General features: G+C 42.4%; 1 protein-coding gene across 1 annotated transcript; it reads left to right on the top strand.

The window, feature by feature from the left end:
• Positions 1-4198: 4198 nt before the first annotated feature.
• Positions 4199-4894, top strand: mrps28 (mitochondrial ribosomal protein S28). The gene is made up of 2 exons (XM_072439589.1): positions 4199-4529; positions 4598-4894. The coding sequence occupies exons 1-2, from the start codon at positions 4227-4229 to the stop codon at positions 4844-4846; spliced, it is 552 nt and encodes a 183-aa protein (XP_072295690.1). The 5' UTR covers positions 4199-4226; the 3' UTR covers positions 4847-4894.
• The last annotated feature ends 15925 nt before the right edge of the window (positions 4895-20819 follow it).

Below are 20819 nucleotides of genomic sequence, written 5' to 3'. Positions count from 1 at the left end.
TTCATCTAGACTAGAGAGCGTTCCTCAGACAGATGAAGAGCCGTTCATCTAGACTAGAGAGCGTTCCTCAGGCAGATGAAGAGCCGTTCATCTAGACTAGAGAGCGTTCCTCAGACAGATGAAGAGCCGTTCATCTAGAGCAGAGAGCGTTCCTCAGGCAGATGAAGAGCCGTTCATCTAGAGCAGAGAGCGTTCCTCAGACCGATGAAGAGCCGTTCATCTAGAGCAGAGAGCGTTCCTCAGGCAGATGAAGAGCCGTTCATCTAGACTAGAGAGCGTTCCTCAGACAGATGAAGAGCCGTTCATCTAGACTAGAGAGCGTTCCTCGGGTAGATGAAGAGCCGTTCATCTAGAGCAGAGAGCGTTCCTCAGACCGATGAAGATAAGATAAGATATTCCTTTATTGTCCCACATGGGGAAATTTCATTGTTGCAACGCAGTAGATACATAGGCAGATCCAGAAGAAAAGAACAGATCACTTATAGGAAGTCTGAAAAACACTTTCAGTAGAAGATCTCCTATAAACAAAAACTCCCATAGACAAATAAATAAATACATAAATACATAAATACCATTACATGTGATCACGACAGTAACATGACATAACAACACGACGGCACATGGATTGCACATGAATTTCACAGTAATTGCACATATGACAGAATTGCACATCAGTATTAGGTTAGGTCAGTATTGTGAGTGTTCAGGACTAACAGTTTTTGTTATAAAGTCTGACAACAGCAGGAAGGAAAGACCTGTGAAACGTCTCCTTCACACAGCGAGGGTGGATCAGTCTCTCACTGAAGCTGCTCTCCAGAGCGGACAGAGTGTCCTGCAGGGGACAGAGTGTCCTGCAGGGGACAGAGTGTCCTGCAGGGGGAGACACTCATGGTCCAGCATAGATGTGATTCTAGCCAGGACCCTCCTGTCCCCACCTCCTGCACCGAGTCCAGAGGACAGTCCAGGACGGAGCTGGACTTCTTGATGACTCTGTCCAGCTTCTTCCTCTCCCTCTCTGTGATGCTGCTGCTCCAGCAGGCCACACCTACAGGAGCTGATGCACCACAGAGTCAGAGAAGGTCTTCAGGAGCGACCCTGTCAGGAGTGGCCCTGTCAGGAGTGGCCCTGTCACTCCAAAAGACCTGAGTCTCCTCAGGAGGTAGAGCCGACTCTGGCTCTTCCTGTACAGTCTGTGTTATGAGTCCAGTTTGTGGTTCAGATGAACACCAGGTCCTTGTATGAGTCACTCTCTCAATGTCCCGTCCCTGGATGTTCACTGGTGAGGGGGGCGTGGCCTCTGTGGAGTCCATCACCATCTCCTTGGTCTTCCCCGCGTTGATGAGGAGTAGGTTCCACAAAGTCCTGCTCCAGTCCTCTGTCCTCCACATCATCGTCTGTGATGAGTCCGATGATGGCAGAGTCATCAGAGAACTTCTGCAGGACACAGCTGTCCATGTCTGAGGTCTGCAGTGTAAAGGGTGAAGAGAAAGGGTGCGAGGACAGTGCCCTGGGGGCCCCCACACTGCAGGTCCCCCGCACTGCAGGTCCCTCGCACTGCAGGTCCCTCGCACTGCAGGTCCCCCGCACTGCAGGTCCCTCGCACTGCAGGTCCCCCACACTGCAGGTCCCTCACACTGCAGGTCCCACACTGCAGGTCCCTCACACTGCAGGTCCCACACTGCAGGTCCCTCACACTGCAGGTCCCACACTGCAGGTCCCCCACACTGCAGGTCCCACACTGCAGGTCCCACACTGCAGGTCCCTCGCACTGCAGGTCCCTCGCACTGCAGGTCCCCCACACTGCAGGTCCCTCACACTGCAGGTCCCACACTGCAGGTCCCTCACACTGCAGGTCCCACACTGCAGGTCCCCCACACTGCAGGTCCCCACACTGCAGGTCCCCCACACTGCAGGTCCCACACTGCAGGTCCCCCACACTGCAGGTCCCACACTGCAGGTCCCCCACACTGCAGGGCCCCCACACTGCAGGTCCCCCACACTGCAGGTCCCCACACTGCAGGTCCCCCACACTGCAGGTCCCACACTGCAGGTCCCCCACACTGCAGGTCCCCCACACTGCAGGGCCCTCACACTGCAGGTCCCCACACTGCAGGTCCCCCACACTGCAGGTCCCCCACACTGCAGGTCCCCCACACTGCAGGGCCCTCACACTGCAGGTCCCCCACACTGCAGGTCCCCCACACTGCAGGTCCCCACACTGCAGGTCCCCCACACTGCAGGTCCCCCACACTGCAGGTCCCCCACACTGCAGGGCCCTCACACTGCAGGTCCCCCACACTGCAGGTCCGAGTGTCAGACACACAGTCCCGGGCTCTCACAAACTGGGGTCGGTCTGTGAGGTGGTCCAGGATCCACTCTGCAGGTCGTACTCCACATCAGCCGTCTCCAGCTTGTCCCTCAGGAGCCGTCTCCAGCTTGTCCCTCAGGAGCCGTCTCCAGCTTGTCCCTCAGGAGCTGATGGTGTTGAAGGTGCTGGAGAGATGAAAGAACAGGATCCTCACAGAGCTGCCAGGCTTCTCCAGGTGAGAGAGAGAGCGGTGCAGCAGGAGATGACGGCGTCCTCCACTCTGATGTCAGGACGTATACAAACTGCAGCAGGTCCTGAGCTCACGGTGGAGCGGAGGTGGTCCAGGACCAGCTCCAGTGTCTTCATCAGGACGTGAGAGACACTGGCCTGAAGCTGTTGAAGTCTTTGGCGCGCGGTGTCTTGGGCACAGGCCCCACACAGGAGGTCTTCCAGACCTGTGGTACCAGCCTCAGCTTCAGGCTCATGTTGAAGACATGCTCCATAACTCCACACAGTTCATCTGCAGGACTTAAGGAGCCTGGGGCTGATGCCTCAGGTCCTGCTCCTTCCTCACTTTAATCCTCTTCAGCTCTCTCCTCACCTGAGCTGCTGTGACAGTCAGTGGCAGGGGGACTGTGTGCTGGGGGGACGGGTGAGTCCAGGGGGACTGTGTGCTGGGGGGACGGGTGAGTCCAGGGGGACTGTGTGCTGGAGGGACGGGTGAGTCCAGGGGGACTGTGTGCTGGGGGGACGGGTGAGTCCAGGGGGACTGTGTGCTGGGGGGACGGGTGAGTCCAGGGGGACTGTGTGCTGGGGGGACGGGTGAGTCCAGGTGAAGTGGGGAGCTGATGGTCCGGGGCAGAGAAGCGAAGAGGAACAGATGCAGGGCATTGTCCAGCTGTGGAAGAGGGAACGTGCAGCTGTGCAGGGGGAGGGGTCTGTGCAGGGGGAGGGGTCTGTGCAGGGGGAGGGGTCTGTGCAGGGGGAGGGGTCTGTGCAGGGGGAGGGGTCTATGCAGGGGGAGGGTCTGTGCAGGGGGAGGGGTCTGTGCAGGGGGAGGGACGGGTGACCGATCAAACCTCAAGAAGTGAGTAATTAAATCATTCACCCACTGTAGATCCCTGTGGAGCCGTTCATCTAGAGCAGAGAGCGTTCCTCAGGCAGACGAAGAGCCGTTCATCTAGAGCAGAGAGCAGGAATCAGGAATGACATGAAGATTTCATCCGACGCAGTCAAAAGAGTTGAGGATGCAGCAGGAGCCGCAGGAGCAGCAGGAGCAGCAGGAGCCGCAGGAGCCGCAGGAGCAGCAGGAGCCGCAGGAGCAGCAGGAGCAGCAGGAGCAGCAGGAGCAGCAGGAGCCGCAGGAGCAGCAGGAGCAGCAGGAGCCGCAGGAGCAGAAGGCGCAGCAGGAGCAGCAGGAGCAGCAGGAGCCGCAGGAGCAGCAGGAGCAGCAGGAGCAGAAGGCGCAGCAGGAGCAGCAGGAGCAGCAGGAGCAGCAGGAGCCGCAGGAGCAGCAGGAGCAGCAGGAGCCGCAGGAGCAGCAGGAGCAGCAGGAGCCGCAGGAGCAGAAGGCGCAGCAGGAGCCGCAGGAGCAGCAGGAGCCGCAGGAGCCGCAGGAGCAGCAGGAGCAGCAGGAGCCGTAGGAGCAGCAGGAGCAGCAGGAGCAAAGGTCAAAGAGGATTCTGATTGGATAAACGTGGTTTTGAGTGCAGCTATAACGATCCTCATCATAAATGATGAAGACCTGGATGTCTCAATGAGAGAAGAAGCTGTAAAAGAGATTAAAAGAGAACAAACCAAACACTAGACGTTGGCGGTGTGTGACCGCCTGACCGGCAGGAGGCAGCACTGTGCCTGCCGGAAGTCCACAAGAAGAAGAAGGCTCTCTCTCTCCCGCGGTGCATGCTGGGACAGATCCATGATGGCGGCGCAATGTGGGCTCAGTAGTCTCCTCTGGAGCTCAGTTCGGCTGCGGTTCTGCTCCGCTCTGAGTCCGGGCTCCCGCGGCTTCTCCTCGGACTCTGCCCCGGAGCAGCCTCGGGCCGGGACCGGGACCGGGGCCGGGTCCGGGTTCGCCGTGGCTCTGGAGCTCCAGGACGGTCTGCGGAACGCGGCCGGGGCTGAAGCCGGGCTGCAGCGCTCTCAAGGCGGACACACGGACAGTTTCGCGTCGCTGCTTCGGAGCTCGGGCTTGGTCCAGATGGGACCCGCTAAAGACAAGGTCAGTCTCGGGTCTCGTGTCTGCGGCTCTGACCTCTGACCTCTGACCTGTCGGTGCTTGTGTTGCAGGTGGTTCTGGGAAAAGTTGTCCACGTTCTCAAACAGGACTTGTACGTGGACTTCGGTGCAAAGTTTCACGCTGTGGTCCGGACTCAGGACGGCTCGATTCTGCCCAGAGGAACCAGAGTCCGGCTCCGGCTCCAGGATCTGGAACTGACCGCTCGATTCCTGGGCCACAGCACTGACACCACTCTGCTGGAGGCCCAGGCTGTGTACCTGGGACCAGAGGGGACTAAACCTGGGACCAGAGGGGACTAAACCTGGGACCAGAGGGGACTAAACCTGGGACCAGAGGGGACTAAACCTGGTCTGAAGGACTATTTATAAATGTACAGCTCATAAATGTGTAAAATAAACGTGTGTGACTTGGTTCTGGTGAACACGTGGCTAGTATTAGTACAATCAACAATATAGATGGATTATTGTCCACACATGGGGAAATTTCATTTTTTATCTACGTATGTATGTATGTATGTATGTATGTATGTATGTATGTATGTATGTGTGTCCATCTTCACGTTTACATTTGTTCTTCACTTTTATTGTTCTTTATAAAATACTTGGCACAAAAACAACACATTTCATGTTAAAGTTGCAAATTTGAAATTCATTTTTCTTTATTTCATGTTTTCCCCTGTGAGTCCAATTTAAATATATTATATTATATATAAATATATAAAGCAGCTTATGCAAGAGCACCTGCCAAAGTGTGAGAGCACCTGTCAGTCTTCCTCAAAGTGTGAGAGCACCTGTCATTGTCCCTGTCATACAGTTCTCTGAAAAGATTATTGGACATTCATTTGTTATTGTGACGGTGCATTAATGTTTAAGAGTTCAAAATGCAGCATTTGGGTCGTTTTGTGTTTTTAACTCCAGCTGTGAGACAATCGATGAGACAATTGATGAGACAATAGGTTTAGTCTTTTCCAGAACAACAGTTGATGTAATTCTCTTCCACCTTTAACACTACGACATGTTTAAATCATAATAATAATCATAATTATAATAATAATCATAAATGTAGCCGCAAGCAGCAATGATCGGCCCTCGCCACGCCGCAAGAGGAGGGGGCGTGGCTAACGCGCCCCAATTGTCCTTTTATTACGCCTACTGCTGAATCTGTGACGCTGTCACATCTTCTCCCCTTTGTTTTACGTCAAAAAGCAATTTTATTTTGAATTCTTGGCAAAATGTGCGGCTCTGCCGCACAGACACCGTGACTCTTTGAATAAAAATGTGGATAACTTTTGATGGTCCTGAAGATGAGTCTCACCAAATTTCAGGTTAAACGGTCTAACGCCCTGAGGGGGAGGAGTTTGTGAAAGTCTAAAGTGTAAACATGTTCTGGCGATTTCCCCATTGGAATAACATGGGAGGTTTTGGTCATCGTTACGGCAACGACATAACAATTATGACATGAGTCATTGACTTTTTTGATGGGGCCAAAATTGAGTTGTGTGTCAAATTTCATAAAATTTCGCAAAACTAAACATTTAACCTCCATATAAAATCTGTAGGGGGCGCTGTGGCGCCAAATTAATTTATTTCACCTCAAGTAGGTTTAGGGCAAAGAGTTTAACAACTGATTCTAATTTGACGCAATTCGGACTTTATCTGCGCAAACGGCAGAAATGTTAAATTTGGGAGATTTCTGAAATTCTAGCTAAAGTTTGCGGCTTCGCCCAAACCCACAGAAACCGTGACAGGGTCAATGTCATTTGAATAACTTTTGATGTCCCACTTCTCAGCACCATTTTCACCAAATTTCAGCTTTTTAGAGCCAACGCCCTGAGGGGAGGAGTTCATAAAAGTACGACGTTTGGAAAAACTCCGAAGTCATGTTTAGCCATTTTTGAACCAATATGGCCGACATTTGGTTGGGCGGACGGCGTTGCTGTAATAATATTTTTTACTTCTCTTGTCACCATCTACCTCTGCGCCAAATTTCATGATTCTACGATCAGATTTTTTTTGGGTCATTTCCTATCTCTCAATGCATTTTTGGTACATTTGGGGGCGCTGACGCGCACATTTTTTTTATTTTAGAAAAAGGAAATAGCCAGAATGTAGAGAGGCACGATCTTTAGAGGTGTGAACATTTTTGTGACTTTTTGTCAATGTTCACTGGGTGAAAAATAGGGGGGTTGGTCCCGAGAAGAAAGAAAGAAAGAATAATATTCCGATGCGAAAACAATGTTTCCCATTTTTCAAATATCATAAACTATACATTTTCGGAAAGCGCTCGCGCTTTCCTACCTCATGGTGTGGGTCCCTGGTCACTGACGGGTACTTTCGTTAATTTTGAGTGGGCTCCGCCCACTTTGTGTTTTTGGCCCTCTAAACAGTAATAATGTTCAATTTTTGCATTACATGCTTATATGCACGGAACATGCAAGAGATGGGGAACGTATTCGTGAGCTACTTAGCGCAAATGAGTGCTTTATATGGGGATGACGACCGCTCCCAATTTAAAGTGCTCATTTAGTGCGCACTTTTGCACGGGCTTCGCCCGTTTACAACGGTAAAGTTCCATTTTCCTACTACTAATTAGTATGCACGGGGCGTGCATGAGTGAAGGAGTGCGTTAGTGAGTGTTTGGAAATGGGCGAGCGCTTCGCGCTCGATTTCGTGCGCACTACGTGCGCACTTTCGCAGCCGTGCTTCGCACGGCCTTACGAGATTAATAGGCCTCTCGCCAGCTTGTGGCGCTCGGGCCTAATAATATTTTTAGCAAAAACAATATAGCCGTTTCCACTATAACAACAAATTATACATCGTTTGAAAGCTCTAAGCCTTCCCCATGCTGCCATGGGGTGGAGTCATCATTACGAGCGCTTACGCGCTCGTCACACCCTATTCCGTCGGGATGCCCCGCCCACTCCCCATAGACTTCCATTGATTTGAGCAGATACAAGCATGGCCCATGCCTGCGGCATGGATTCTCGCGTACGGGACGATGCCAGGAGGGTTTTTGGAGGAATGCAGCGCTTCGCGCTGCTGTTGTCAACAATTAGTGAATGGGCTACGCCCATTCACTAATTGTTGACTATTTCTGTCATAGCAGGAGTAAGTATGCATGATCCATGCCTTCGGCATGGGCTAGTTCACTGTACTTGCCAGGGGCGACGCGGTCGTCATCCCAATGTAAAGTGCTCGTTTAGTGCGCACTTTTGCACGGGCTTCGCCCGTTTACAACGGTAATGTTCCATTTTCCTACTACTAATTAGTATGCACGGGGCGTGCATGAGTGAAGGAGTGCGTTAGTGAGTGTTTGGAAGTGGGCGAGCGCTTCGCGCTCGATTTCGTGCACACTACGTGCGCACTTTCGCAGCCGTGCTTCGCACGGCCTTACGAGATTAATAGGCCTCTCACCAGCTTGTGGCGCTTGGGCCTAATAATAATAATAACAGCTTTATTGTCTTATGTGTCAATCGATTCTGTGTTTTTAATGAGGATCCAACACAATCTGTCAGTTTAATGTAAAGATTCTCAGATAAATAGAGAGTTTATTTATGCATGAGGTTAAAATAACTGGGCCATTTGTCCTGCTTGTCCTTCTTGTCCTGTTTGTCCTGCTTGTCCTGTTTGTCCTGTTTGTCCTGTTTGTCCTGCTTGTCCTGTTTGTCCTGTTTGTCCTGCTTGTCCTGCTTGTCCTCTTTGTCCTGTTTGTCCTGCTTGTCCTGTTTGTCCTGTTTGTCCTGTTTGTCCTGCTTGTCCTGTTTGTCCTGTTTGTCCTGCTTGTCCTGTTTGTCCTGCTTGTCCTGTTTGTCCTGCTTGTCCTGTTTGTCCTGTTTGTCCTGTTTGTCCTGCTTGTCCTGTTTGTCCTGTTTGTCCTGCTTGTCCTGTTTGTCCTGTTTGTCCTGCTTGTCCTGTTTGTCCTGCTTGTCCTGTTTGTCCTGTTTGTCCTGCTTGTCCTGTTTGTCCTGTTTGTCCTGCTTGTCCTGTTTGTCCTGTTTGTCCTGCTTGTCCTGCTTGTCCTGTTTGTCCTGTTTGTCCTGCTTGTCCTGCTTGTCCTGTTTGTCCTGTTTGTCCTGCTTGTCCTGTTTGTCCTGCTTGTCCTGTTTGTCCTGCTTGTCCTGTTTGTCCTGCTTGTTCTGTTTGTCCTGTTTGTCCTGTTTGTCCTGCTTGTCCTGTTTGTCCTGTTTGTCCTGCTTGTCCTGTTTGTCCTGCTTGTCCTGTTTGTCCTGCTTGTCCTGTTTGTCCTGCTTGTCCTGCTTGTCCTGTTTGTCCTGCTTGTCCTGTTTGTCCTGCTTGTCCTGTTTGTCCTGTTTGTCCTGCTTGTCCTGTTTGTCCTGCTTGTCCTGTTTGTCCTGCTTGTCCTGTTTGTCCTGCTTGTCCTGCTTGTCCTGTTTGTCCTGCTTGTCCTGTTTGTCCTGCTTGTCCTGTTTGTCCTGTTTGTCCTGCTTGTCCTGTTTGTCCTGTTTGTCCTGTTTGTCCTGCTTGTCCTGCTTGTCCTGTTTGTCCTGTTTGTCCTGTTTGTCCTGTTTGTCCTGCTTGTCCTGTTTGTCCTGCTTGTCCTGTTTGTCCTGCTTGTCCTGTTTGTCCTGTTTGTCCTGCTGTGCTGAACTGTCCATCACACGCTCCAAATCCATATGAACAGGACAAATAACTGTCATGTGTAACGTGTGTTTATGAATATTATAACCACATGAGTCAAGCTGAATACTGTCAATCAACATCAAGAGAAGTGTAGAAGTATAAAAGTATAAAAGTATAAAAGTATAAAAGTATAAAAGTGTAAAAGTGTAAAAGTGTAAAAGTGTAAAAGTGTAAAAGTGTAGAAGTGTAGAAGTGTAGAAGTGTAGACGTGTAGACGTGTAGAAGTTTAGAAGTGTAGAAGTATAGAAGTATAGAAGTGTAGAAGTATAGAAGTGTAGAAGTGTAGAAGTGTAGAAGTGTAGAAGTGTAGAAGTGTAGAAGTTTAGAAGTGTAGAAGTGTAGAAGTGTAGAAGTATAGAAGTATAGAAGTGTAGAAGTATAGAAGTATAGAAGTATAGAAGTATAGAAGTGTAGAAGTGTAGAAGTGTAGAAGTGTAGACGTGTAGACGTGTAGAAGTTTAGAAGTGTAGAAGTATAGAAGTATAGAAGTATAGAAGTGTAGAAGTGTAGAAGTGTAGAAGTATAGAAGTGTAGAAGTGTAGAAGTGTAGAAGTGTAGAAGTTTAGAAGTGTAGAAGTGTAGAAGTGTAGAAGTATAGAAGTTTAGAAGTGTAGAAGTATAGAAGTATAGAAGTATAGAAGTATAGAAGTGTAGAAGTGTAGAAGTATAGAAGTATAGAAGTATAGAAGTGTAGAAGTATAGAAGTATAGAAGTATAGAAGTGTAGAAGTATAGAAGTGTAGAAGTATAGAAGTATAGAAGTATAGAAGTATAGAAGTGTAGAAGTGTAGAAGTATAGAAGTATAGTATATAGAAGTGTAGAAGTGTAGAAGTATAGAAGTGTAGAAGTGTAGAAGTATAGAAGTGTAGAAGTATAGAAGTATAGAAGTATAGAAGTGTAGAAGTATAGAAGTGTAGAAGTGTAGAAGGGTAGAAGTGTAGAAGTGTAGAAGTATAGAAGTGTAGAAGTATAGAAGTATAGAAGTATAGAAGTGTAGAAGTGTAGAAGTGTAGAAGTATAGAAGTGTAGAAGTGTAGAAGTGTAGAAGTGTAGAAGTGTAGAAGTATAGAAGTATAGAAGTATAGTATATAGAAGTGTAGAAGTGTAGAAGTGTAGAAGTATAGAAGTAGAAGTATAGAAGTATAGAAGTGTAGAAGTGTAGAAGTGTAGAAGTGTAGAAGTATAGAAGTGTAGAAGTATAAAAGTGTAGAAGTATAGAAGTATAGAAGTATAGAAGTATAGAAGTATAGAAGTATAGAAGTATAGAAGTATAGAAGTGTAGAAGTGTAGAAGTATAGAAGTGTAGAAGTGTAGAAGTGTAGAAGTATAGAAGTGTAGAAGTATAGAAGTGTAGAAGTGTAGAAGTATAGAAGTATAGTATATAGAAGTGTAGAAGTGTAGAAGTGTAGAAGTATAGAAGTGTAGAAGTATAGAAGTATAGAAGTATAGAAGTATAGAAGTATAGAAGTGTAGAAGTGTAGAAGTATAGAAGTATAGTATATAGAAGTGTAGAAGTGTAGAAGTGTAGAAGTATAGAAGTATAGTATATAGAAGTGTAGAAGTATAGAAGTGTAGAAGTGTAGGAGTATAGAAGTATAGAAGTGTAGAAGTGTAGAAGTGCAGAAGTGTAGAAGTATTGAAGTGTAGAAGTGTAGAAGTATAGAAGTATAGTATATAGAAGTGTAGAAGTGTAGAAGTGTAGAAGTATTGAAGTGTAGAAGTGTAGAAGTATAGAAGTATAGAAGTGTAGAAGTGTAGAAGTGTAGAAGTATAGAAGTGTAGAAGTGTAGAAGTATAGAAGTATAGAAGTGTAGAAGTGTAGAAGTGTAGAAGTGTAGAAGTATAGAAGTGTAGAAGTGTAGAAGTGTAGAAGTGTAGAAGTGTAGAAGTATAGTATATAGAAGTATAGAAGTATAGAAGTGTAGAAGTATTGAAGTGTAGAAGTGTAGAAGTATAGTATATAGAAGTATAGAAGTGTAGTATATAGAAGTGTAGAAGTGTAGTATATAGAAGTATAGAAGTATAGAAGTGTAGTATATAGAAGTATAGAAGTATAGTATATAGAAGTATAGAAGTGTAGTATATAGAAGTATAGAAGTATAGAAGTATAGAAGTGTAGAAGTGTAGAAGTGTAGAAGTATTGAAGTGTAGAAGTGCAGAAGTGTAGAAGTGTAGAAGTATAGAAGTGTAGAAGTGTAGAAGTGTAGAAGTGTAGAAGTATAGAAGTATAGAAGTATAGAAGTATAGAAGTGTAGAAGTGTAGAAGTGTAGAAGTGTAGAAGTATAGAAGTATAGAAGTGTAGAAGTGTAGAAGTATAGAAGTATAGAAGTATAGAAGTGTAGAAGTGTAGAAGTGTAGAAGTATAGAAGTGTAGAAGTATAGAAGTATAGAAGTATAGAAGTGTAGAAGTGTAGAAGTGTAGAAGTGTAGAAGTGTAGAAGTGTAGAAGTGTAGAAGTATAGAAGTGTAGAAGTGTAGAAGTGTAGAAGTATAGAAGTATAGAAGTGTAGAAGAGTAGAAGTGTAGAAGTATAGAAGTGTAGAAGTGTAGAAGTATAGAAGTGTAGAAGAGTAGAAGTGTAGAAGTATAGAAGTGTAGAAGTATAGAAGTATAGTATATAGAAGTGTAGAAGTATAGAAGTGTAGAAGTATAGAAGTGTAGAAGTGTAGAAGTATAGAAGTGTAGAAGTGTAGAAGTGTAGAAGTATAGTATATAGAAGTGTAGAAGTGTAGAAGTATAGAAGTATAGAAGTGTAGAAGTGTAGAAGTATAGAAGTGTAGAAGTGTAGAAGTATAGAAGTGTAGAAGAGTAGAAGTGTAGAAGTATAGAAGTATAGTATATAGAAGTGTAGAAGTATAGAAGTGTAGAAGTGTAGAAGTATAGAAGTGTAGAAGTGTAGAAGTGTAGAAGTGTAGAAGTATAGAAGTGTAGAAGTGTAGAAGTGTAGAAGTATAGAAGTGTAGAAGTGTAGAAGTGTAGAAGTGTAGAAGTGTAGAAGTGTAGAAGTGTAGAAGTGTAGAAGTATAGAAGTGTAGAAGTATAGAAGTGTAGAAGTATTGAAGTGTAGAAGTGTAGAAGTATAGTATATAGAAGTGTAGAAGTATAGAAGTGTAGAAGTATAGAAGTATAGAAGTGTAGTATATAGAAGTGTAGAAGTATAGAAGTGTAGAAGTGTAGAAGTATTGAAGTGTAGAAGTGTAGAAGTGTAGAAGTGTAGAAGTATAGAAGTGTAGAAGTGTAGAAGTGTAGAAGTGTAGAAGTGTAGAAGTGTAGAAGTATTGAAGTGTAGAAGTGCAGAAGTGTAGAAGTGTAGAAGTATAGAAGTATAGAAGTGTAGAAGTGTAGAAGTGTAGAATTGTAGAAGTGTAGAAGTGTAGAAGTATAGAAGTGTAGAATTGTAGAAGTGTAGAAGTGTAGAAGTATAGAAGTATAGAAGTGTAGAAGTGTAGAAGTGTAGAAGTGTAGAAGTATAGAAGTGTAGAAGTGTAGAAGTGTAGAAGTGTAGAAGTGTAGAAGTGTAGAAGTATTGAAGTGTAGAAGTGCAGAAGTGTAGAAGTATAGTATATAGAAGTATAGAAGTATAGAAGTGTAGAAGTGTAGAATTGTAGAAGTGTAGAAGTGTAGAAGTATAGAAGTGTAGAATTGTAGAAGTGTAGAAGTGTAGAAGTATAGAAGTGTAGAAGTATAGTATATAGAAGTATAGAAGTATAGAAGTGTAGAAGTGTAGAAGTATTGAAGTGTAGAAGTGTAGAAGTATAGTATATAGAAGTGTAGAAGTATAGAAGTGTAGAAGTGTAGAAGTATTGAAGTGTAGAAGTGTAGAAGTGTAGAAGTGTAGAAGTATAGAAGTGTAGAAGTGTAGAAGTGTAGAAGTGTAGAAGTGTAGAAGTGTAGAAGTATTGAAGTGTAGAAGTGCAGAAGTGTAGAAGTGTAGAAGTATAGTATATAGAAGTATAGAAGTGTAGAATTGTAGAAGTGTAGAAGTGTAGAAGTATAGAAGTATAGAAGTGTAGAAGTGTAGAAGTGTAGAAGTGTAGAAGTATAGAAGTATAGAAGTGTAGAAGTGTAGAAGTGTAGAAGTGTAGAAGTATAGAAGTGTAGAAGTGTAGAAGTGTAGAAGTGTAGAAGTGTAGAAGTATTGAAGTGTAGAAGTGTAGAAGTGTAGAAGTGTAGAAGTGTAGAAGTGTAGAAGTATTGAAGTGTAGAAGTGCAGAAGTGTAGAAGTGTAGAAGTGTAGAAGTGTAGAAGTGTAGAAGTATAGAAGTGTAGAAGTGTAGAAGTGTAGAAGTGTAGAAGTGTAGAAGTATTGAAGTGTAGAAGTGCAGAAGTGTAGAAGTGTAGAAGTATAGTATATAGAAGTATAGAAGTGTAGAATTGTAGAAGTGTAGAAGTGTAGAAGTATAGAAGTATAGAAGTGTAGAAGTGTAGAAGTGTAGAATTGTAGAAGTGTAGAAGTGTAGAAGTATAGAAGTGTAGAAGTATAGTATATAGAAGTATAGAAGTGTAGTATATAGAAGTGTAGAAGTATAGAAGTGTAGAAGTATAGAAGTGTAGAAGTGTAGAAGTGTAGAAGTATTGAAGTGTAGAAGTGCAGAAGTGTAGTATATAGAAGTGTAGAAGTGTAGAAGTATAGTATATAGAAGTGTAGAAGTGTAGAAGTGTAGAAGTGTAGAAGTGTAGAAGTGTAGAAGTGTAGAAGTGTAGAAGTGTAGAAGTATAGTATATAGAAGTGTAGAAGTGTAGAAGTATAGAAGTATAGAAGTGTAGAAGTGTAGAAGTATAGAAGTGTAGAAGAGTAGAAGTGTAGAAGTATAGAAGTGTAGAAGTATAGAAGTATAGTATATAGAAGTGTAGAAGTATAGAAGTGTAGAAGTATAGAAGTGTAGAAGTGTAGAAGTATAGAAGTGTAGAAGTGTAGAAGTGTAGAAGTATAGTATATAGAAGTGTAGAAGTGTAGAAGTATAGAAGTATAGAAGTGTAGAAGTGTAGAAGTGTAGAAGTATAGAAGTGTAGAAGAGTAGAAGTGTAGAAGTATAGAAGTGTAGAAGTATAGAAGTATAGTATATAGAAGTGTAGAAGTGTAGAAGTATAGAAGTGTAGAAGTGTAGAAGTGTAGAAGTGTAGAAGTGTAGAAGTGTAGAAGTATAGAAGTGTAGAAGTGTAGAAGTGTAGAAGTATAGAAGTGTAGAAGTGTAGAAGTGTAGAAGTGTAGAAGTATAGAAGTGTAGAAGTGTAGAAGTGTAGAAGTATTGAAGTGTAGAAGTGCAGAAGTGTAGAAGTGTAGAAGTGTAGAAGTGTAGAAGTGTAGAATTGTAGAAGTGTAGAAGTGTAGAAGTATAGAAGTGTAGAATTGTAGAAGTGTAGAAGTGTAGAAGTATAGAAGTGTAGAATTGTAGAAGTGTAGAAGTGTAGAAGTGTAGAAGTGTAGAAGTGTAGAAGTGTAGAAGTATTGAAGTGTAGAAGTGTAGAAGTGTAGAAGTGTAGAAGTGTAGAAGTGTAGAAGTGTAGAATTGTAGAAGTGTAGAAGTGTAGAAGTGTAGAAGTGTAGAAGTGTAGAATTGTAGAAGTGTAGAAGTGTAGAAGTATAGAAGTGTAGAAGTGTAGAAGTATAGAAGTGTAGAAGTGTAGAAGTGTAGAAGTATAGAAGTGTAGAAGTGTAGAAGTGTAGAAGTGTAGAAGTATAGAAGTGTAGAAGTGTAGAAGTGTAGAATTGTAGAAGTGTAGAAGTGTAGAAGTATAGAAGTGTAGAAGTGTAGAAGTGTAGAAGTATAGAAGTGTAGAAGTATAGAAGTGTAGAAGTGTAGAAGTATAGAAGTGTAGAAGTGTAGAAGTGTAGAAGTATAGAAGTGTAGAAGTGTAGAAGTGTAGAAGTGTAGAAGTATAGAAGTGTAGAAGTGTAGAAGTGTAGAATTGTAGAAGTGTAGAATTGTAGAAGTGTAGAAGTGTAGAAGTATAGAAGTGTAGAAGTGTAGAAGTGTAGAAGTGTAGAAGTGTAGAAGTGTAGAAGTGTAGAAGTGTAGAAGTGTAGAAGTGTAGAATTGTAGAAGTGTAGAAGTGTAGAAGTGTAGAAGTGTAGAAGTGTAGAATTGTAGAAGTGTAGAAGTGTAGAAGTATAGAAGTGTAGAAGTGTAGAAGTGTAGAAGTGTAGAAGTGTAGAAGTGTAGAAGTATAGAAGTATAGAAGTGTAGAAGTGTAGAAGTGTAGAAGTGTAGAAGTATAGAAGTGTAGAAGTGTAGAAGTGTAGAAGTATTGAAGTGTAGAAGTGCAGAAGTGTAGAAGTGTAGAAGTGTAGAAGTGTAGAATTGTAGAAGTGTAGAAGTGTAGAAGTATAGAAGTGTAGAATTGTAGAAGTGTAGAAGTGTAGAAGTGTAGTATATAGAAGTGTAGAAGTGTAGAAGTGTAGAAGTATAGTATATAGAAGTATAGAAGTGTAGAAGTGTAGAAGTATAGAAGTATAGAAGTGTCGAAGTATAGAAGTATAGAAGTATAGAAGTATAGAAGTGTAGAAGTGTAGAAGTGTAGAAATGTAGTATATAGAAGTGTAGAAGTATAGAAGTGTAGAAGTGTTGAAGTATAGTATATAGAAGTATAGAAGTGTAGTATATAGAAGTATTGAAGTGTAGAAGTGTAGAAGTGTTGAAGTATAGTATATAGAAGTATAGAAGTGTAGTATATAGAAGTGTTGAAGGAGATAAAAACCTGGATGACACTAAACTACCTGCTTCTTAACCCTGAATAAACTGAGGTCATTGTGCTGGAGGTCATTGTGCTGGAGGTCATTGTGCTGGAGATCATTGTGCTGAAGGTCATTGTGCTGGAGGTCATTGTGCTGGAGGTCATTGTGCTGGAGGTCATTGTGCTGGTCCTAAGCATCTACGAGACGCTCTATCTGAGCAGATAGTCTCACTGGACAATGTCAGTGTAGCCTCCAGTTCTACTGTAAGAAACCTTGGAGTCTTATTTGACCAGGAGCTCTCATTTAAAGCTCATATAAATCAAGCTTGTAAAACAGCTTATTTCCATTTGCGCAACAAGAACCAAAATCAGAAGAATCCGGCCTAAAAGTGAAGCTGAAAAACTTATCCATGCATTTGTAACGACTAGATTAGACTCCTGTAACTCCTGCTTGCAGCGTGTCCTAAAAGCTCCATAAAAAGCTTTCAACTGGTTCAAAATGCAGCAGCAAGATTACTAACAGGAACAAAAAGAAGAGAGCACATTACGCCGGTGCTGGAGTCTCTTCACTGGCTCCTGTCGAGTTTAGAATCAAATTCAAAATTCTACTCTTGACCTACAAAGCCATAAATGACATGGCCCCATCCTACCTCAAAGATGCTATAGAACCATATCATCCAAACAGAGCTCTTCACTCTCAGAATGCCGGCCTTCTGGTGGTGCCAAGAGTCTCTAAAAGTACTGTAGGAGGTAGAGCCTTCTGGTGGTGCCAAGAGTCTCTAAAAGTACTGTAGGAGGTAGAGCCTTCTGGTGGTGCCAAGAGTCTCTAAAAGTACTGTAGGAGGTAGAGCCTTCTGGTGGTGCCAAGAGTCTCTAAAAGTACTGTAGGAGGTAGAGCGTTTAGCTCCCAAGCTCCTGTGTTATGGAATCAGCTCCGACCCATGTTAAATATGCTGACACAGTCTCTTCATTTAAGTCCAGGCTTAAAACGTTCCTCTTCGAAATCGCTTATGGTCAGAGTAGTTAGGAACAGAAACATAAACCCACAGCTTTAGCTCCTCTGCCCTAGGAGTAACTGTGCTGGGGGAAGTATGACAGCTTGAGCTCTGTCCTCTTCTTCTGACTTATTCTATCAAACAACATTTATTTTTTGATTCCACTTGCAAACTGTTCACCGCCTTCTTTTTCTTTCTCTCACTCCTGAGGACCTGTGGACCCAGATGTCCCTCTCCTGGTGAAGTGTCCCTGCCCTGTGTGGACGGTCCCTCATCTGCCTGAAGAGTGGCTCCAGCTCCAGTCTCCCTCGTGTCCGTCTGTCCGTCTGTGAGAGTCGGATCTCTCCTTCACTGGAACTCCTCCAGGTTTCTACGCTTTTTTCCCAAAGAGGTTTTTTTTTTTTTTGTAGTTTTTCCTGACCGAGAAGGAGAGTCTAAGGGCAGAGGACCCTGGGACATCGTCCCTCGCCACCACAGACATTGTCTGACTTCATCGCCACCACAGACATTGTTGATTCATTTCTCCCTGTGGCCCTCAGAGGCAACTGTTGTTGTGATTTTGGGCCTTACAAAAATAAATTGATTTGATTTGATTAGAAGTGTAGAAGTGTAGTATATAGTATATAGAAGTATAGTATATAGTATATAGAAGTATAGTATATAGTATATAGAAGTATAGTATATAGTATATAGAAGTATAGTATATAGTATATAGTATATAGAAGTATAGAAGTATAGTATATAGTATATAGAAGTATAGTATATAGTATATAGAAGTATAGTATATAGAAGTATAGAAGTATAGTATATAGAAGTATAGTATATAGTATATAGAAGTATAGTATATAGTATATAGTATATAGAAGTATAGAAGTATAGTATATAGTATATAGAAGTATAGTATATAGTATATAGAAGTATAGTATATAGAAGTATAGAAGTATAGTATATAGAAGTATAGAAGTATAGTATATAGTATATAGAAGTATAGTATATAGTATATAGAAGTATAGAAGTATAGAAGTATAGAAGTATAGTATATAGTATATAGAAGTATAGTATATAGTATATAGAAGTATAGTATATAGTATATAGAAGTATAGTATATAGTATATAGAAGTATAGAAGTATAGTAAATAGTATGTAGAAGTATAGTATATAGTATATAGAAGTATAGTATATAGTATATAGAAGTATAGTATATAGTATATAAAAGTATAGAAGTATAGTATATAGTATATAGAAGTATAGTATATAGAAGTATAGAAGTATAGAAGTATAGTATATAGTATATAAAAGTATAGAAGTATAGTATATAGTATATAGAAGTATAGTATATAGTATATAGAAGTATAGAAGTATAGAAGTATAGTATATAGTATATAGAAGTATAGTATATAGTATATAGAAGTATAGTATATAGTATATAGAAGTATAGTATATAGAAGTATAGTATATAGTATATAGAAGTATAGTATATAGTATATAGAAGTATAGTATATAGTATATAGTATATAGAAGTATAGTATATAGTATATAGAAGTATAGTATATAGTATATAGTATATAGAAGTATAGAAGTATAGTATATAGAAGTATAGTATATAGTATATAGAAGTATAGTATATAGTATATAGAAGTATAGAAGTATAGAAGTATAGAAGTATAGAGGTATAGTATATAGTATATAGAAGTATAGTATATAGTATATAGAAGTATAGTATATAGTATATAGAAGTATAGAAGTATAGTATATAGTATATAGAAGTATAGTATATAGTATATAGAAGTATAGTATATAGTATATAGAAGTATAGTATATAGAAGTATAGTAGTATAGTATATAGAAGTATAGAAGTATAGTATATAGTATATAGAAGTATAGTATATAGTATATAGAAGTATAGTATATAGTATATAGAAGTATAGTATATAGTATATAGAAGTATAGAAGTATAGTATATAGTATATAGAAGTATAGTATATAGTATATAGAAGTATAGTATATAGTATATAGAAGTATAGAAGTATAGTATATAGAAGTATAGTATATAGTATATAGAAGTATAGTATATAGAAGTATAGTATATAGTATATAGTATATAGAAGTATAGTATATAGTATATAGTATATAGAAGTATAGTATATTGTATATAGTATATAGTATATAGAAGTATAGTATATAGTATATAGAAGTATATTATATAGTATATAAAAGTATAGAAATATAGTATATAGAAGTATAGTATATAGTATATAGAAGTATAGTATATAGAAGTATAGAAGTATAGTATATAGTATATAGAAGTATAATATATAGTATATAGAAGTATAGTATATAATATATAGAAGTATAGTATATAGTATATAGAAGTATAGTATATAGTATATAGAAGTATAGAAATATAGTATATAGTTTTGTGTCTGGTTCTTTAACATATTGTGCATATTTACACAACAAATCAGATTATGAATCAATGTGTCTGAATACTTTATACCACAGCTGGATACTCGAGTACACGCAGAGTTTACTCTGGTTTTAGTGTATTTCCATGTAAGCTTTGTCAAGTATACAGTATGTATAAATAGTATTTAGAAAATCAACTGTAAATTATATAACTCTAACCTCTCCCTCCACGAGTGGTCCTTTTTCAAGCTCGGGTCCTCGACCAGAGGCCCCTAGGAGCTTGAGGGCCCCACCGACACCTTCAGGCTCCAGACCTTCTCCAGCTCCTCTCTGAGGCTGTGGTATTGCTCTAGTTTCCCATGTTCCTTATTCCGGATGTTTCCATCCCATGATGCACTGCAATGTCCACCACCACAGCTCCTCTGACCCTTAAGACCACCACGGCTCCTCTGACCCTTAAGACCACCACGGCTCCTCTGACCCTTAAGACCACCACGGCTCCTCTGACCCTTAAGACCACCACGGCTCCTCTGACCCTTAAGACCACCACGGCTCCTCTGACCCTTAAGACCACCACGGCTCCTCTGACCCTTAAGACCACCACGGCTCCTCTGACCCTTAAGACCACCACAGCTCCTCTGACCCTTAAGACCACCACGGCTCCTCTGACCCTTAAGACCACCACGGCTCCTCTGACCCTTAAGACCACCACGGCTCCTCTGACCCTTAAGACCACCACGGCTCCTCTGACCCTTAAGACCACCACGGCTCCTCTGACCCTTAAGACCACCACGGCTCCTCTGACCCTTAAGACCACCACGGCTCCTCTGACCCTTGAGACCACCACTATGTCCGGTTGGTTCCATTACCATGTGGTCTGTATCTGGAAGTACCCAAGGACCTTGGCTCGGTCGTTCTCCACCTTTGGAGGTGTTTCCACTTTGTCCTTGGGGTCTCCAGCTCGTGCTCTGCTCAGATGTTTCTTACACTATGTCAGCTCCTGGTGATGGAGCTCCATGTGTGCTGTCCCTGCAGCACCTGCACCTGCAGCATCTGCACCTGCAGCATCTGCACCTGCCGTTATGTGTGGGATGGTCTCAGGGGCCCCCACAGCTACACCTTGGGTCTTGTCTGGTGGTAGATCTGGGCCTCTATTGATCTGGTGTTCAGGTCCTGCTCCTGTCCTGCCCCTGTCCTGCTCCTGTCCTGCTCTTGTCCTGCTCCTGTCCTGCCCCTGTCCTGCTCCTGTCCTGCTCTTGTCCTGCCCCTGTCCTGCCCCTGTCCTGCCCCTGTCCTGCCCCTGTCCCGTCATGATCAGGGCCTCTGTCTTTCAGACCGGCTCTTTCTAGCCATTGGTAAGATTTTGTGATATCAGCCACTTCAGTTATGTTCAGGTGGTACATCCCATGTAGGGGCGTGTCCTCCCATGTAGGGGCGTGTCCTCCCATGTAGGGGCGTGTCCTCCCCTGTAGGGGCGTGTCCTCCCATGTAGAGGCGTGTCCTCCCATGTAGGGGCGTGTCCTCCCATGTAGGGGCGTGTCCTCCCATGTAGGGG

Source organism: Eucyclogobius newberryi, unplaced genomic scaffold (genome assembly GCF_026437365.1).
Source record: "Eucyclogobius newberryi isolate DKJ021-1_F unplaced genomic scaffold, fEucNew1.0.hap1 SCAF_98, whole genome shotgun sequence".
Taxonomy (NCBI): domain Eukaryota; kingdom Metazoa; phylum Chordata; class Actinopteri; order Gobiiformes; family Gobiidae; genus Eucyclogobius; species Eucyclogobius newberryi.
Note: the sequence above shows the minus strand (reverse complement) of the source record. Positions and strands in the feature narration are given on the sequence as shown.

Coding starts and splice junctions, on each gene's coding strand:
- mrps28 (XM_072439589.1), top strand. CDS start 4,227: ATGATGGCGGCGCAATGTGGGCTCAGTAGTCTCCTCTGGAGCTCAGTT. Junction 4,530..4,597: donor TGGGACCCGCTAAAGACAAG/GTCAGTCTCGGG, acceptor CTTGTGTTGCAG/GTGGTTCTGGGAAAAGTTGT.